Raw genomic sequence first — 18,602 nt, forward strand, 5'->3', positions numbered from 1 at the left:
GATAACTAAAATGTACAGAGAACAGAGTTGCCACTGTGGCCCAGTGGGTTAAGGATCTGACTGCAGCAGCTTGAGTCACTGTGGAGGCGCGGGTTCAATGCTCTGCCCTGAGCAGTGGGTTAAGGGTCTGGCATTGCCACAGCCGTGGCTTAGGTCATAGCTGCAGCCTGGATTTGATCCCTGACCTGGGAACGTCCATATGCCGCAGGAGTGGCCAAAGAAAAAATAAAAATAAAAAAATTTTTTTTAAATGCACTGAGTCTTAAATCCTCATTTCTTTTTCTTTGTCTTTGTCTTTTTGTCTTTTTACGGCCGCACCCACGGCATATGGAGGTTCCCAGGCTAGGGGTCCAATCGGAGCTGTAGCCGCCAGCCTACACCACAGCCACAGCCACACAGGATCCGAACCGCATCTGCGACCTACACCACAGCTCATGGCAACGCCAGATCCTTAACCCACTGAGTGAGGCCAGGAATCGAACCCACAACCTCATGGTTCCTAGTCGGATTTGTTTCTGCTGCGCCACGACGGGAACTCCTTAAACCCTCATTTCAAAGAGGACTTCCAGAACAACTTGGGAAACAATTTCACCTCATTCTGGACAAAAGTGCTTTTCTCATTCCCCTCTTGAACTAAATATATGTCATTTCTACCAAAGCATAGGATAGAGCAATGTTGGAAATGTCAGGGCAGAATTTGAAATGTTATAATAAGGAGCCTGCTACAGAGCATCACTCCTCCTGCTCCAGCATTTACTTGCAAATTGAGGTTGTTTGAACAAGATGAAAGGCCCTGTAACAAATGTTGTATAGAAAAATCCAATGAAAGGGTTTCAAAATGGGAAAGAACGGAACAAGAACTTCGAGGGTATGCACTGCCCCCATCTGTGTGTGAGTGACACACCTGTAAGCCTTTCCACCTGCACGTGCTTCTCTCTCTCTCCCCCCGACCTCTCCCCACCTTGCATCCCTGAGAATCAATGTCCTGGCCAGCCATGGGATTGCGGTGCACCTGCACGCCCCTCAAATGTCCTGGGGCTAGGAAAAACATTGAGAAAAACTGAAATATGGGAAGGAGAAATGTTTAAAGTCTCTCCCAGAACTCAAGAAGACATAAGTATACAGGAGAACTAGCTAAGAACTTACCTTGTTGTAAGAAGAGAGGAGGAGTTCCCGTCGTGGCTCAGTGGGTAACGAATCCGACTAGGAACCATGAGGTTGCGGGTTCGATCCCTGGCCTCGCTGAGGGGGTTAAGGATCTGGCATTGCCATGAGCTGTGGTCACAGATGAGGCTCAGATCCCACATGGCTGTGGCTGTGGTGTAGGCCAACAGCTGCAGCTCTTATTCAGCCCCTATCCTGGGAACCTCCATATGCCATGGGTGCGGCCCTAAAAAGCAAAAAAAAAAAAAAAAAAAAAGTACAGTACCGCCACGAGATTAGATCACATAAATCTGTGTTCTCCCAAGTGGAGTGTGCACACCTAGATAGTGAAGAAAGATATCAGAAATTCTTATTTCAATTTCAGCTTTTTTCTATCTCTGTATATTTTATAATAAAAATACTTCCTTTTTCCAGCACTCTATGTGCATAACTTAGGAATAGATATATTCAGTGGTAGTCCATGTTTCATTTTTTTTTTCTTTTTACGACTGCACCTGCGGCATATGGAAATTCCCAAGCTACGGGTTGAATTGGAGCTGCAGCTGCCGGCCTACACAGCAGCCACAGCAACACCGGATCTGAGCTTGCGGCAAAACTGGATCCTTAACCCACTGAGTGAAGCCAGGGATGGAACCCGCATTCTCACAGAGACAACGTTGGGTCCTTAATCCACTGAGTCACAACAGGAACTCCATGATGTTTCATTTTTTTAATATGCAGGGCTATAAAAAAATATTTGGAGCCCAGCAACAAAGATCAGTGGAAAAGAAATATTGGTCCAGAGAAGCCCCATGTGCATATATTTCATAGTATGATGAAACCATCATAAACAAATTTTTAAAAACGAGTACAAATTTTTAAAAATTTGAAACACATCCAGAAAAAAATTAAAGAGCACAGGATAAACAGACAATTTACAAAACGACTTAACATAGCCCTGAAGCCTTATTAATGATAAAACTTACAAATCATAGATGTGGGATATTTTCCCCTACTGATTGGCAGAAGGTTAAAAATATTATTAGCTGGTCTACCCAAGTCCATTGACTTCATAATTCTACTTTTATAAATTTATCAAAAAGAAACGCTCCTATTCAAATCTTCAGAGCCATTCAAAGGAAGCTGTTTATTGCAGCCGAGTGAGTAATAGCAAAAACTTGGAAACAATCGAAATGCCTATCATCAGCATACCTACTGGGTACCTTTTGATAGAGCCATCCAGTGAAATGCGGTTTCATCGTTGTTGAAGTGAGGTGCACTGATGTGGAGAAATGTCTATGACATACCATTAATGGGAAAGAGCAAATCTCAGTACAACATGTGTTTTTGAAAAAATAATGCTTTGGGGAAAATATATAACATTTATTTAAATTATATTTGCATATAAATATTATTTACGTATGTATTTATGTATGTATGTATGTATGTCTTTTTAAGCTGTACCCACAGCATATGGAAGTTCCCAGGCTAGGGGTTGAACTGGAGCTGTAGCTGCTGGCCTACACCACAGCCACAGCAATGTGAGATCCAAGCCGCATCTGCAAGCTACACCACAGCTCATGGCCACACGGCGGATCCTTCACCCACTGAGCAAGGCCAGGGATGGAACCTGCATCCTCATGGACACTAGCCAGGTTCACGAGAGGAAGCAGCTTAGCGCCAGCAACCTCGTCATGGCGGGTCACTGCACTGTTCTTTGCAAAAGGTAGACTACTTGCTCAACGGATGTGCCAACCCAATAACAGCCCTAAATAGAATTTCCTGCAAAGGTGGAGAATTCGGAGGCTGCAATGTGTTGGGAAAGAATAGATACAGGAAAAACTGCCCTAAGGTAGGAATAAAACGAAACCTTCCTCTCCCTTCTGCAATCTAGCTCCTCGCTTCAGTCCATGCTTCCCTTTGCCCTCAGTCCCAAGCATACTGTTCTCCTATGTCCTCCTCTTGGAAGAAAATAGATGCGATGAAAGTAAATGCGCTAAGACTCTGGTGTTGTGCTATCCAATCAGGTAGCCGCGAGCCATGTGTGATTTTTTTTTTTTTTTTACATTTGAAAGTAAAGCAATTAAAATAAAGTAAAATGGAACAATCCAGGTCTTCATTCTCACTAGCTACATTTCAAGTGTTCAATGCCCACACACGTGGCTAGCGGCTGCCGTACTGGACAGAGCCATGCTGGGACATTTCCATCGCTGCAGAACCCAGCACGTTAGTGGGCATCCTGGTAATGCCCTACCCAGGACAGCAGTACACTTACTGAATATATATGAATGAACAAACAAATGGAATTTCATAGAGTCTCTCTCTCTCTCTCTTTTTAAATTTCTTTTTTCTTTTTTTCTTTTTAGGGCTGCACCCACAGGATATGGAGGGTCCCTGGCTAGGTGTTGAATAGGAGCTGCAGCTGCTGGCCTACATCACAGCCACAGCCATGCGGGATCTGAGCCATGTCTGCGACCTACACCACAGCTCAGGACAACACGGGATCCTTAACCCACTGAGTGAGGCCAGGGATCAAACCCGCATCCTCATGGATACCAGTCGGATTCGTTTCTGCTGCACCACAATGGGAACTCCAATTTCATAGAGTCTTGATAAGAGCGAGACGTTGCCTGGAAATTTTCAGAATCCCCACCTTTGCGAATGGCCGTATAAACTCATGTTAAGTTGTATTAGAAAATATTAATAACCTGTTTTCATAAGATCTTATGAAAGGGTTAAGCAAACTATGTTGAATGATAAAAAGAGTTGATCATATTCCTTTTTCTTTTTTGGTCACCTCACAGGATATGAAGTTCCTGGGCCAGGGATCAGATCTGAGCTGCAGTTTCGACCTATGCCATAGTTGTGACAATGTCGGATCCTTAACCCTCTGTGCCAGGTCAGGGATCGAACCCGTGTCCTGGTGCTGTGGAAACGCCATTGATCCTGTTGAACCACAGCAGGAACTCCAAGAGTTGATCATATTCTAAAGGAAGTTAATTCCATGAGTTTGTGCTGATGTACCATGGAATTGTACTTAGAGCCTGGATGAATGTTGTATGCCTGGCATTCTAAGAAAAACAGTTCCATGCAAATGGGTGACTTTGCACTAAATGTCTTGGCCCTTCTAAAAAGAAAAGTACTCACCCTTATGCCTCCAGAAGGGCTCTTTGTAATAAACTATACACTTGATGACAGAGCCCAGAGGTACACGAGTGATGAGCTGGTTTCTCATCATTGGCAGAGGGGGACTGAAATGAATCTTCATGCCCAGGACAGGAGGAATGGCGCTAATCACATACTTAGCCTGGAAGCAAAAGAGCATGGTTAAACATTGGTGCTGGGTTGTTTTTCCTCTTTTTCTAATGTTTCTCCCTCACTTTACCCTCGTCCCCCACTCAGTCTCTTCCTAGAGACTAGAAGGGTCTCATCACAATCAAAATGAGCTCTTACTGATCTCTCGTTCAAAACCTCCAATGACTTCTGATCACATCTGGAGTCAAAGCCAATCTCCTCACAGACACTTTCAAGGTCATACATGAAAGGGACCCCTGTCACATCTCTGACTCCATCTTCTGTTACTCTTCCCCTCGTCCTCCTAGTTCTGCCATTTTGACTACTTTGCTGTTAGATGACCTTATTTAAAATTCCATGAGTCAAAACCACAATGAAGTATCACCTCCCACCAGTCAGAACAGCCACGATCAAAAAGTTGACAAACAATAAAGGCTGGAGAGGGTGTGGAGAAAAGGGAACCCTCCTACACTGTTAGTAGGAATGTAAATTTGTACAACCACTATGGAGGACAGTGTGGAGGTTCCTTAAAAAACTAAATATAGAGCTGCCACATGATCCAGCAATCCCACTCCTGGGCATCTATCTGGAGAAAATTATACTTCAAAAAGATACATGCACCCCAATGTTCACAGCAGTACCATACACAATAGCCAAGACATGGAAGCAACCTAAATGTCCACTGACAGATGAGTGGATAAAGAGGATGTGACACATATACACAACGGAATATTACTCAGCCATAAAAAGAATGAAATGCCATTTGCAGCAGCAAGGATGGACGTAGAGGTTATCATACTGAGTGAAGTAAGTCAGATAGAGAAAGACAAATATCATATGATACCATTTATATGTGGAATCTAATAAAAATAATACAGAAGAACCTATTTAATAAAACAAACTCACAGATTTCAAAACTAATATTATGGTTACTATCCGTTGGGGGAGGGAACAATTTGGGAGGGTGGGAACAACATATGCACACTACTGTATAAAATAGAGGAGGAGGATTAATGAGAACCCACTGGATAACACAGGGAAATCTACTCAATAGTTTGTAATAACCTACATGGGGGAAAAATGGGTATATTTATATGTATGACTGATTGACTTTGCTGTACACTCAAAACTAATACAACATTGTTAAGACAACTATACTCCAATAAAATTGAATTTTAAAAAACAAAACCGAGGAGTTCCCGTCATGTTGCAGAGGAAACGAATCCAACTAGGAACCATGAGGTTGCGGGTTCGATCCCTGGCCTCACTCAGTGGGTTCAGGATCCAGCGTTGCTGTGGCTCTGGCGTAGGCCGGTGGCTACAGCTCCGATTCGACCCCTAGCCTGGGAACCTCCACATGCTGTGGGTGCACCCCTAAAAAGCCAAAAAAAAAAAAGAATGGAAGGAAGATTTTCAAAAAGAAAACCTTTCAAATACAGGAAAAAAATTAAAATTGCACAACTAATCATCCTACCCCACCTGGTGGTACACCCCCTCCACTTCCCTGCTTGGCTTTTTCCACAATATTTATCACTAACTGGCCTAAGTCTGTTTTTCGACTCTCTACTTGATTACAACTTTTCTCCTTCACTAGAATCTAAGCCACATGGAGGCAGAGAGAATTTAATCTGTTTTGTTCACTGCTATGTTCCCAACTCCCAGAATAATGCCAGGCACATAGGAGATACTTGATATTTATCAAATAAATACATTCTTTCGTTTTCTAATTATGTAGGAACCCAGTACAGACGGTGATAAGATGTTTTTTATAAATCTTCCCCACCCTCCTTTACACGCAGAAATATTTTGGTTCTTTCCGAAAGGATAGAGGTAGCTTTTTCACTTTTTTCTGTATTAGAGTATAGTTGATTTACAGTGTCGTGTCAATTTCTGTTGTGCAGAATAGTGACCCAGTCATACGTATATATACACTCTTTTTCTCATATTTTTTTAATTTTTTTTTTAAGGGCTGCACCCGTGGCATATGGAGGTTCCCAGGCTAGGAATCCAATCAGAGCTACAGTTGCTGGCCTGCGCCACAGCCACAGCAACTCGGGATCTGAGCAGCATCTTTGACCTACACCATAGCTCATGGCAATATTGGATCCTGAACCCACTGAGCGAGGCCGGGGATTGAACCCGCAACCTCATGGTTTCTAGTCAGATTCGTTTCCGCTGAGCCACGACAGGAACTCCTCTTTTTCTCGTATTGTCTTCCATCATGGTCTACCTCGAGAGATTGGATCTAGTTCCCCGGCTTTTTCACGTTTGGCAAAGGCATCATCTATGAAGTCTGGAATAGTCTTGGCTGTATTTAAGGTCTGCTTCATCTTTGGGACGCTGGCCTCTTCCCCCTGGCTTAAAGCTCTTGGTTACCTCGTACACCTCGTGGTTTAGGGTCTCCACGAGGACATTTTCTCCTGTCTGGTCAATGTGGACCACAGGCCTCTCCAGCTTCACTCGGTCTCCAAGGAGGTCCTTTATCCGCTCAGTCACTTGACCAGATCCGCCCACAAATTTCCTCTCCTGCAAAGAAAAAAGGACTCAAGAGGTGGGTAGGAAATAAAAGAATGGATAGAAATTGCTCCGTTGCTGGTTTTCCTCATCTATCTTTACTGGGAGAGGTAGGCAGTGTCATTTTGCTCTTGTGAACAGTAGGCGGCACTGTTGTTGGCTAACTAATGCTTGCTGGCTTTCAATGAAATGACAGGTTTTCTAACAGTCACCTTCCAGGCTACAATCCCGTGGACTCCCAGGCCCCAAAGTCAGCCGGACATCTTCAGCCTGACGCCCATGTCCCACATGCCTGGCCACTACCCTGGCTCTCTGACCTCCCTGCATCCTTTGATTGAGTTGCTGGGCCACCACTTGCCTGGGTACACCTAGGCTTGTTTCCCCCTTTTGTCGCTACCTAGGCTCAGAACCTGGCTGATCCACTCACCCCTCAACCCCGGGGCCAGCCTAGTCCCTGTTACAGGCTGTCTGTCTCACGCCAGGGCCAGGTATCTGCTGTTTCTGTGGCCACCAAGGTCATTTCACCTCACTCCACCCACCTATCCAGAGCCCTGCTAAAGCTTCCAAATGTTCTGCATGATTGTGCATACAGCGGAGCCGACGGCCTCCTTCTCACTTTTCAGTTCAGTTGATTTTTACTTTTTTAAATTAATTATTCTTTTTCTTTAGGGCTGCACCTGCGACGTATGGGGATTCCCAGGCTAGGGGTCAACCCAGAGCTATAGCTGCTGACCTACACCACAGAAAATCAGGATCCGAGCTGTGTCTGCAATCTACACCAGATCCTTAACCCACTGAGCGAGGCCAGGGATCGAACCTACGTCTTCATGGATACTAGTTGGGTTCATTACTGCTGAGCCATTTTTAAAAAGACTATTTCAAACAGTTCTAGGAAGAGGAAGGTCATGGAGAAGGTGAGAGAGAAGGGAGGGGCAGAAGGAGGGGGATGAGGAGGAGGAGGGGGAGGAAGAGGAGGGAGAGGAAAGGAGAATGACTATCAAGCGGGTTATCTAAGAATTCTAACCCATTTCCTACTGTGCCTAGGACAGTGCCTTATACAAGGCTAGGGCTCAGGAAATAGATAACGAATGAATGAATTCCATGTGGTGTGGGTTTTAAATGGAAAATACATTTTTTTTTTTTCCTTTTTCAGCCACTCCCACAGCACATGGAAGTTCCCGGGCCAGGGACTGAATCCAAGCCAGAGCTGCGACCTATGCCACAGCTGCAGCAACACTGGATCCTTAACCCACTGTGCCAGGCCAGGAATCAAACCGGCGCTTCCACAGAGACAAGCCGGATCATTAACCCGCTGTGCCATAGTGGGAACTCCCTGAAAATGCATTTCTGACTTTCTCTGTTGAGCTTTCTGAGAAGTTATGTTCATCAGATGGTCTCTTACAAACTCACCAAATAATAATTGGATGTCTATCCAAAGGGAAAGGTGCAAAAATGCATAGAAAGAGACAAGCCTAATCTTTTTTTTTGCTTTTTCTAGGGCCGTTCCTGAGGCACATGGAATTTCCAGGCCAGGGGTTTAATCAGAGCTGTAGCCACCAGCCCACACCAGAGCCACAGCAAGGCGGGATCCAAGCCGCGTCTGCAACCTACACCACAGCTCATGGCAACGCCAGATCCTTAACCCATTGAGCAAGGCCAGGGATCAAACCCTCAACCTCATGGTTCCTAGTCGGACTCATTAACCACTGAGCCACGATAGGAACTCTGAGACAAGCCTAATCTTAAAATTACCTTGACCACTGGGCTGTCACATTGGGTTCCTTTTTTTTTTTTTTTTTTTTTTTTTTTTGAGGTTCCCAGGCTAGGGATCGAATCAGAGCTTCAGCTGCCGGCCTATACCACAGCAGGATCTGAGCCACGTCTGTGACCTACACCACAGCTCACAGCAACGCAGGATCCTTGACCCACTGAGCAAGGCCAGGGATCGAACCCACAGCCTGCCTCCCACTTTCTCCCTTCATGATTGAAGGACGATGCCCATCTTTCATTTAGGCAGTTGGTGCTTTTCTTCTGGAACAGCAGGGGTATGAATGGGTACCTGCCCTCCGTTGGTTGTTGAGATGATCCTGGTGGTGCCTCCACACTGCTTCACATACCACAGGAACCAGAGAGCAGAGACCTCATGGGTCTCCGCGGTGACACACAGGTTCACAAAAAGGGTGGCCAGCTGCTTCGAAGATCTGCTCAGGAAGAAACAAGAGCAAAATTGGCAAATACAGGTGAACACCTTCTTCATTCTCTGGGAATTTATTCAAGCAATAAACTTACTTGGCTAAGTGGAGCACAAGTGCGCAAGTTGCCAAAAATTGTCACTAGAATCTAAGATGAAACACGGCATCAGAGATTTGGAGAATATGAGATTTATCTTCCCCTTAATCCAAATACCTGACTCAGAATCAGCTTGTATTGAATATCCGTGCTATCGTGATTGGTCCCCAGACACCTGCTACTCTTCTCGTCATCCCCATCTCAGTAAAAGGCATCACCATGCACCTACTTGCTGAGGTCAACACTCTAGAAATCAACCTTAATTTCTCCCTTTCCTAACGCTCCCTCCACCCAATCCATCAGGAAGTCCTGCTGTCTCTCACCACATCACCCCACCTTCATCACTGCCAATTTGGCATCAGCTCTTGCCAGGATCATTGCAATGATTTCCTCTAGACTAGTCGCTTTGGTTCTACTTGTCCTCACCTGGTAGCTACGTATTGCACTTGAAGCCAAAGGCTTTTTATTGGCCTCCCCTCCGTGATGTTCTTTCTAAAGAACAAACCAAGTCATGTCATTCCCTCACTTGAAACTCTCCAGGGGCATCCTATCAAAACCAGAATAAGAGTCAGCTCTTTTACCATGGCCTCCAAAGCCCTAAGTGATCGAGCCCTGGCCCAGATTCTCCATCTCATCCTGTACCTTCTCTACTTAGTCTGATACCTGCTCAGAAACATGAACTTTTATATGGCTATGAAAATGAGCACCAGCTCCCACATTCCTGGCACCCTGGCAGTCTCTATTTTTTACCATAGTGTAATATCTTTAAAACTCTTTACTCTGTCTTAAATTATCCTAATTATTGGTTTATGATGTTTTATGGCGGTCTCCCCCCCTCCCCAGAATAACAACCAATGAGATAGGGAGCTTAGATTAACTTGCTTGTTCACCATAGTGTCCTCGTTAATAAAATAGTGTCTGGCACATAGTTAGCGCTTAATAAATTACTTGTTAGATGACTGAATGAATAAGTGGTTGATGAGCAATAGCAACTAAATTTGATAAATTAATTAATTTCAATATTAATTTCTTAACATCAAGAAATATCAACTTATGTTTATTTATTTGGCCCTGCCCGTGACATATGAAAGTTCCCAGGCCAGGGATTGAACCTGTGCCACAGCAGTGACCCGAGTCACAGCAATGGCGTCACCAGATCATTAACCACCGGGCCACCAGGGAACTCCTAAACATTATTTTTAAATGATCCGTAATGCACAAAGAATATGCTGGGTACTGTACCAAGCACAGAACTAGTCACAGTTAGCTATTCAGTTAATTCACTACCTAATGGAAGACCTACCTCATGCAATTCCAACAACTCAGTGAAATCTAACAGATCCTAAAATTCATGAGTAGTAAAGTGGATTCTGGGGTATCTTTAATTAGGATCAATCCCTCCTTTTGACTTTGACATAAAATTTAATCTGGTTAGATATGAGGCAGAATTTGCCACCTGGTAAGGCTGACAATGGGTGGCATAAATAATAGTGTCTTCCATTTATTGAGCTCTTTCATATTTCATGTTTTTTTAAACCCATTGTCTTAGTAATTTGTCATAAAAATAAGTTATTATTTTTCCCCAGTTCACAAGCCCAAAAACTGAGTCTCAGGGAGATTAATAATATGTAGCATACAGCTCACTAAATGGTACAACTTCAAACCAGATCATACTTGATTCAACTCCCATGCTTTTATTTTTTTTTAAAAAAATAAAAATTTGTTTTGGTCTTTTGTCCTTTTAGGGCCACACCCATGGCATATGGAGGTTCCCAGGCTAGGGGCCAAATCGAAGCTGTAGCCGCCGGCCTACATCACAGTCACAGCAACTTGGGATCCGAACCTTGTCTGTGACCTACACCACAGTTCATGGCAACGCAGGATCCTTCACCCACTGAGTGAGGCCAGGGATCGAACCCGCAACCTCATGGTTCCTAGTCAGGTTCGTTTCTGCTGCACCATGACGGGAACTCCAACTCTCATGCTTTTCATACTTCAAAGTGCTTTAGTTTTTTTGTTTTGTTTTTTTTTTTTCCATTTTCTAAAGTTTTATTGAAGCAGAGTTGATTTACGAGGTTGTGATCATTTCTGCTGGACACCAAAGTGATTCCACGACATATGCACCCACATCCATTCAGTTTCAAATTCTTTTCCCATATAGATGATCACAGAACATTGGGCAGAGTTCCTTGTGCTCTACAGCAGGTCCCCGTTGGCCAGTCATTCCCTATCTTAATATATGCAATATGTATATGCAAGATACATCACTGCACATGCCAGTCCCAAACCCCCAGTCCATCCCTCTGCCCCCTCCATCTGTCCACTTTGGTCACCATAGGTTACAATTAACCAGCTGACAACCTTGAAGGTACAGCTACTTACCAAGGACACCTCTCTGGTGTACTCCAGTGGAAGTTGTAGAATCACACTAACACACATACCAGTTACTTGTGACAATGGCTGCAACCATCCCCCCCCTCCCCCCACCCCCGGGTAGCACTTTTGGGACAATCCCCATTAAGCCTGCACATAGTGTCACAGACATGTCAGTTCTGTAAGATTCCTCCTGATAACTGAAGGGATAGAAATTGCTGACTCATGCATTCTTTGCAGAGGCATTTTTGGCATGTATCTCAAGCAAATATCCAAGCATTGGTTTAAAATACCACTTCAAAGTGAAAACATCCTTTGCTATTTCCTGATGTCCTGTTTCCTATGTTCTTTATTTTTTAGGTGAATGTGGATGGCGTGAGGTAAAGGGCATAATAAATAACTAAACCTAATGTGGCCCCAGGTAGACAGCCAATAGTAAACATAAAAATAGGGCAGTGATTCCAGCTGTTACTGTTGTCAATTTGGTGAGAGTGGAATAACCCTGGTTTGAAATCATGGGAGATCTAAAAGTAATTCTCTCTGGAGGGCCAGGCCACTCCTAATTCTTTATTTCATTTACTCTGGGAGCTTCAGTGAGAAAAGAAATGAGAAGAACACTATCAGAGGGATGGAAGGTCAAGGAAGCTAATGCAACAATATTTTTGTGTTCTTTGCCCTGCAGACTTTTAAAAAGATAAATGTTATTATACGTGCTACTTGAAAAATATATACATATTCTATAAAGTGTGGAAAATTCATCAAATAAAAGGGGTGAGAGAATGAGTGTCTTCCATATTTCTGTACCCCCTCCTGCCAAAGATAATCACTAGACTCATTTTGTGCATTTTCTCTAGTTATAGGTTGTAAAAAGTGTATTTACAAAGGTGTGACCACATCGCAAATTTATGTATGTATGTATGTATGTATTTACTTATTTACTTTTTGTCTTTTTTAGGGCCACACTCGCGGCACATGGAGGTTCCCAGGCTAGGGGTCCAACCGGAGCTGCAGGTGCCGGTCTACACCACAGCCACAGCAATGCCAGATCCGAGCCGAGTCTGCGACCTCCACCACAGTTCAGGGCAACACTGGATCCTCAACCTACTGAGCAAGGTCAGGGGTCGAACCTGCAACCTCATAGTTCCTAGTCGGATTCATTTCCACTGTGCCACGATTGGAACTCCAACACATTGCAAATTTAATGTGTTTCTGAAGAGCACTTTATACATGATAATAACAAAGTCATCAACGTTAGTTTTTGAATATACGATTGTGCTTTAGTTTGAATCATGACAGGTTGGATATTTCGGACCTTTCAAACCAGGAAATGATAGCATGTTTATCTTGCTTAGGAAAAGTTAAAAAATTACCTCGTGCTTATATACTCCTAACATCTCAGAATACTTTATTTTGTCAGCCAACAATCTAGACTATTCACTCAGGGGAGGACTAGGCCAAGGACTATAGCAGAAGAAGTCAGATCTCCATGAGACCAAAGACATATAATTAGTCCTGTCTTCAATGAGCTTCAAAGCTCTCTGGGGAGAGAAGATCTAAGTGCATTTATTAAAAGGTTTTTATAACAGATGTTATAAAATGAATGCATATAATGAAAAAACCCACTGTATTTTGAAAATCTCATGTATAAAATTTAAAAGTAAATATTGCAATGTTTTACAAACATCTAAGTTGTGTATTACTAACTACATTCTCGAAATAAGTGATGAAAAGCATCAGGCAAGTGTTGAAGAGGATGTGATTAATAGTAGGCCTTGATTTCGTGACAATAAAAGGGTTTCACTCTTCCAAACGTGCTTGCTTTCAGAGGCTGAAGCCATAGGAGAAGCACGTGTTTATCGTAGAGTATTTTATAATAATAACAATAACGATGAAAAACTGGAGGTAACCAAAATGTGCAAGGATAATAGCTAAACACATTTTGGTATTCACTTTCCATGGAATATTCCGCAACCATCAAATAGGTTTGATAAAGAATTTTAATGCTGTGGATAAATGTTTGCATGGTAATATTAAATGTTAAAAAAACATTCTGATGGATGTCCGTTGCCTGCAGTGCATACACAATTTCCTTCATAGAAATGAGATCATAGTTCACACCATACATACTTGATGACGGCCTGCTTTTCTATGTGTTTAATAATATGATTTTTGCAAGCCATTATGTATTCTTCTACAGCACGGTTTTAAAAGATTTTAGAATATTCCAGTTTTCAGATGCACCGTAATTCATTTAACCTATCTTCTATTATGGGACATTTAGATTGTCCTTTTAAAGATAATGCTTTCATATTCTGTAATAACCTATAAAGGAAAAGAATCTGAAAAAGAATGGATGTATGTATAACTGAATCACTTTGCAGTACACCTGAAACCAACACAACAAACACTGTAAATCAACTATGATAGAAAAGAAACTCTAAAAAGAAATAAAAATCATGTTTGACTCTCCCTCTCTCTCTCTCCCTTTCTCCCTCCCTGTATAATTTTCTCCCTCTCTTTTTTTGTCTCTCTCCTCCTTTAAGGGAAATTCTAAGAAGTTAAATTTCTATATTAAGAAGCATATGTATGTTTATGTCGTTTGGATATTTCCCTATCTTAGATTCAGCTATCCCTAAACACTTTTTACTATTAGTTGCCAGTGCTCCAATTTCCCTCCTCAATGTCTAGAGAATGGAGACTCCAACCCCAAGGCCAATCATATTTCCAACCAATGCTGTTGAGCATGGGTGAACAGTCTCGTTGCAATTCCACTTTCTTCCTTTGCGTACCACGAATTCACCGTGTGCTTGAGATGGAACTCTTCTAATCCTCTCCTTTTCCCCTGCTGTCCAAGGGCTGTGAGGTCTCTCCATGTTGTCTGACTCTATAGCATCCACAATTTCTAAGTTCCCAACTCTGTCAACTGTAATGTAATACGTGACTCTTGAATGCTTTCTTTCTTTCTTTTTTTTTTTGTCGTTGTTGTTGCTATTTCTTGGGCTGCTCCCGCGGCATATGGAGGTTCCCAGGCTAGGGGTTGAATCGGAGCTGTAGCCACTGGCCTACGCCAGAGCCACAGCAACGCGGGATCCGAGCCATGTCTGCAACCTACACCACAGCTCACGGCAACGCCGGATCGTTAACCCACTGAGCAAGGGCAGGGACCGAACCCGCAACCTCATGGTTCCTAGTCGGATTCGTTAACCACTGCGCCACGACGGGAACTCCCTTTTTTTTTTTTTTTTTTGAATGCTTTCTTTCAATGCTATGTGTTTCTCCCTAATGGGAAGCAGTCCAGTTATACTTGTTGCCTGGACAGTTGTGAATTATGCAGAGAACGCCTCTAAAAGTTCCTCTTCAAAGCCTTGAAGAGTTGCACTCCATCCCATAGGCGTTTCAAATGCATGTGCTGATGTACTATCTCCAGACTTGACCACTAACGAGGACCCAAGCATCCCTATATCAACAACCTGATAAATGAGATTTTTAAGCCGATGGCCTGTAAGCTGTTCTAAGTAAAGGAGGTGGCACATTCTGGTCTGTCCCGAGGACTTTATAGGGTAATACCACCTCTGTGATGCCAAACCATTCCAAAGAAGTAGGTATGATGTACAGATATCTTTAGGGCAGGGCACGGTTCTAATATCTTTCAGCATTCCACTTGGCCAAATGGTGTGGTTTTTAGACACAAAGCAGCTACCTGTCTCGCAGCTGCTGAATGGTACTGCTAAATACAACTGGAAAAGGTCACGGTCAATGCCTGATCCTAATGGCGAGTCTTACTCAGTCCAGCAGAGCTTGTCCAACAGCTCCTTCATTGTCATCTGGTCCCACTGTTCTGCAAGGGGCGCCTTCCATGGGGCATCACTGGGAATCTACATCCAGATGACAATTCCGAGGAGAAAAAACAAATGGAATTTCCCATGTTAAGTAACAATTTCAAAAGTATTAACAACTCCAACTCAAAGAAGGACAATTCAAGGTTTCCAACCCCTCCCAACCAATAGTGGATTTTACTGCACAGTCAATGTTATCTGCGTAGCTTTCCTATTCACACAATCCATATGTAATTTATGCTGCTGATCCCTGTACCATAAACGGAGGCTATGTTGTAACTGGGTGTGTTTCCAAATACCAACTACTAAGTTGCTCATTTAGAGAGAACAATTCAGACATTCAGCTCCTTAATGAGGGTCAGGCAGCTTCACCAAACCATGTCCAAGTTGGACTTGCAGGTCAAGCTAAGTGAGCTTTACTTGGGAGCTGCAGGTTTGAGCATGATGGTGACTCCAAGACCCAGAGGTCTTATTTGCTATGTCCTGAGGATTTTCTAAACTAGAAACATCATCCCAGGAAGGCCGAATGAGGTAAGCTCTTCCCCGCTCTCATGAGCAATATGCAAATAGAAGCCTGTTGGACATCTTGTTCTTTTAGATGTTAGAAATAAGTTCATCATTATAAAATAAAATAAAAATAAGTTCATTCATTCATCTCACAAATCTTTGCTGAGAGGCACTATATGCTACACAGCATGCTAGGCGTGCATGACGTGTCACCTTCTTTCTTTGAAGGACTAAACAACTTTTTTTTTTTTGGCCTTTTTGTCTTTTCTAGGGCAGCACCCGCGGCATATGGGGGCTCCCAGGCTAGGGGTCAAATCAGAGCTGTAGCTGCCGGCCTACACCACAGCCACAGCCATGCCAGATCTGAGCCACGTCTGTGACCTACACCACAGCTCACGGCAACACCGGATCCTTCACCCACTGAGCAAGGCCAGGGATCGAACCCGCAACCTCATGCTTCCTAGTCGGATTCGTTAACTACTGAGCCACGAGGGGAATTCCAGGACTAAAGTTCTTATGCAGAATACAGACGTAGTCAAATAAGCTTTAGGAAGCTTTACCTCTCGTCCCATGTCATCCACCGTCCTCCAAAGGTTGTTAAGATCTAGGAAGGTAATCGGATTCCTCACAGGTGGTAATGGGCCCCTGAAGGGGTAGGATTTGCCCTGTGAGATACAAGACATTTTTAAAAGGAAACATTTACAACAATGGAAAAGTAGTTAAATATGCCACGTTATTCAATATCTGCAGGCAAGAGTTCCTGCAGTGGCCAATCCTTAGATCAGGCATTGCTGCAGCTGTGACGTGGGTCGCGGCTGTGGCCTGGATGGCATCCCTGGCCCAGGAACTTCCATATGCCGCAGGTGTGGCCGAAAAGGGAAAAAAATAAAACACCTGCAAGCGAAATCATGTTAAGGGTGTGTGATGCATACTCAAGTGTTTTGGTTCCTGGTGTCCTCAGAACCCAACTTAACGTGTTAGCATGAAGAGTTCCAGCAAAATTCTGTTACCTAAATAAATTTGGTGCCACACCAAGCACAAGAGAAAAATTTCTCTCTGAAATTGGAACCCTTACCATGTTGCATTTACATGCCAGTACAGAAGTGGGGTTACTTCACGTCATCTCATTTGCCTAGGATACTTGCAAATATCTCACAGCGAGGAGACCCTGTCGGCCTAGAAGATCAGAAAATTACAACTTGAAATACTATACGAGATAGAAGGGGAGGACAAACCAATGACAGGAATGCAAGCATCTGCAGGAAGGGCCACAGAACAGGAGCCAGCCAGCTTTCCGAAGGCATCAGATGTGCTAGGTCCATACAGGAGTTCCCAGGAATCAACAAGGACAAAGGAGAAAGACGAGACAAGCTCAAGGCTCCTCTGGAGACACGTCTGTACTATGTGCTTCTCTCAGAAGGGCAGGGACACCTTGACACAGAGATAAGGGCACATACTTTTCCAAAGATTACTAATACGGCCGCCTCTAAGTCATCTCTGGGAGGCTTAACTTGTTGATGGCAGTTCAGGACATGCACAAAAACCACTCTAGATCCATCAGACAATCTGAGTCCAAGGTCAGGATGTGCATTCTGACATCGTCTTGCCAGCCAATTGGATTAACTCCAGGTTCACAGTCAACTACAATCTCACCATCCCTCTCAGTCATTCAGCAAAGATTTGTCTCACACTGATTCTGCAGGTACAGAAACTGGAACTGTAAAATGAAACCAGATTTCATGTTTGTTCTTCTATTAATTCTGTGATCACACAGCTCTTCTCTCTGCAACAAAGCCCTAAGTTTCTCAGGGAAGAGTTATAACACAGGCTTATTTTTTTCTTTTTGTATTAGTCAAGGTTCTCCAGAGAAACAGACCTAATAGGGTGTGTATACATGTGTATGTGTGTGTATGCACGTCTATTTGTGCTTGGATAGATAGATAGATAGATAGATAGATAGATAGATAGATAGATAGATAGATAGATAGATAGATAGATAGATAGGGGTGGGTTAGTGAGAGGGAGATTAATCTTAGGGAATTAGCTCAGACAGTTGTAAGTCCAAAATCTACAGGGTAGGTTGGCTGGCTGGAGACCCAGGGAAGAGTTGCAGTTCAAGTCCAAAGGCCATCTGCTAACAGAATTCTGTCTACCTTGGTGTTTTTCTATTAAAGGCCTTCAACTGATTGAGTGAGGCCCACTCACATTATGGAGGGTAATCTGCTTTATTCAAAGTCTGCTCATTTAGGAGTTCCCTGGTGGCTCAGAGGGTTAGGGATATGGCATTGCTACTGCTGTGGTGTGGGTCTGATTCCTGGCCTGGGAAATTACACATGCCATGGGCACAGCCAAAAAAAAGACAAAAAAGTCTACTAATTTGAATGTCAATCTCATCTAAAAAAATACCTTCACAGAAGCATCTAGAATAGTGTTTGATCAAATATCTGGCCAAGCTGACACATAAAATTAACTAATACACTTCTACCACTATTTGCAATAGCCAAGACATGGAAACAACCTAAACGTCTATCAACAGATGAGTGGATGAAGAAGATGTGGTACATATACCTATGGAATAATACTCAGCCATAAAAAATAAGGAAATGTTGCCAGTTGCAGCAACATGGATATAACTAGAGATCCTCA

General features: G+C 43.3%; 1 protein-coding gene across 3 annotated transcripts in view; it reads right to left on the reverse strand.

The window, feature by feature from the left end:
- The window catches only part of MAOB (monoamine oxidase B), a 112,280-nt gene that overhangs the window by 13,974 nt on the left and 79,704 nt on the right, over positions 1 to 18,602 (reverse strand). For all 3 annotated transcript variants that reach the window (XM_047765022.1, XM_047765020.1, XM_047765021.1), the window contains exons 4-8: positions 16,517 to 16,621; positions 15,397 to 15,488; positions 9,011 to 9,152; positions 6,814 to 6,963; positions 4,291 to 4,450 (exon numbers count right to left, since the gene is read on the reverse strand). In XM_047765022.1, the coding sequence (XP_047620978.1) occupies positions 4,291 to 4,450; positions 6,814 to 6,963; positions 9,011 to 9,152; positions 15,397 to 15,488; positions 16,517 to 16,621 (649 nt within the window). The remainder of the gene's footprint in view (positions 1 to 4,290; positions 4,451 to 6,813; positions 6,964 to 9,010; positions 9,153 to 15,396; positions 15,489 to 16,516; positions 16,622 to 18,602) is intronic.

The sequence above is a fragment of the Phacochoerus africanus genome, chromosome X (assembly GCF_016906955.1).
Source record: "Phacochoerus africanus isolate WHEZ1 chromosome X, ROS_Pafr_v1, whole genome shotgun sequence".
In the NCBI taxonomy this organism is placed as follows: domain Eukaryota; kingdom Metazoa; phylum Chordata; class Mammalia; order Artiodactyla; family Suidae; genus Phacochoerus; species Phacochoerus africanus.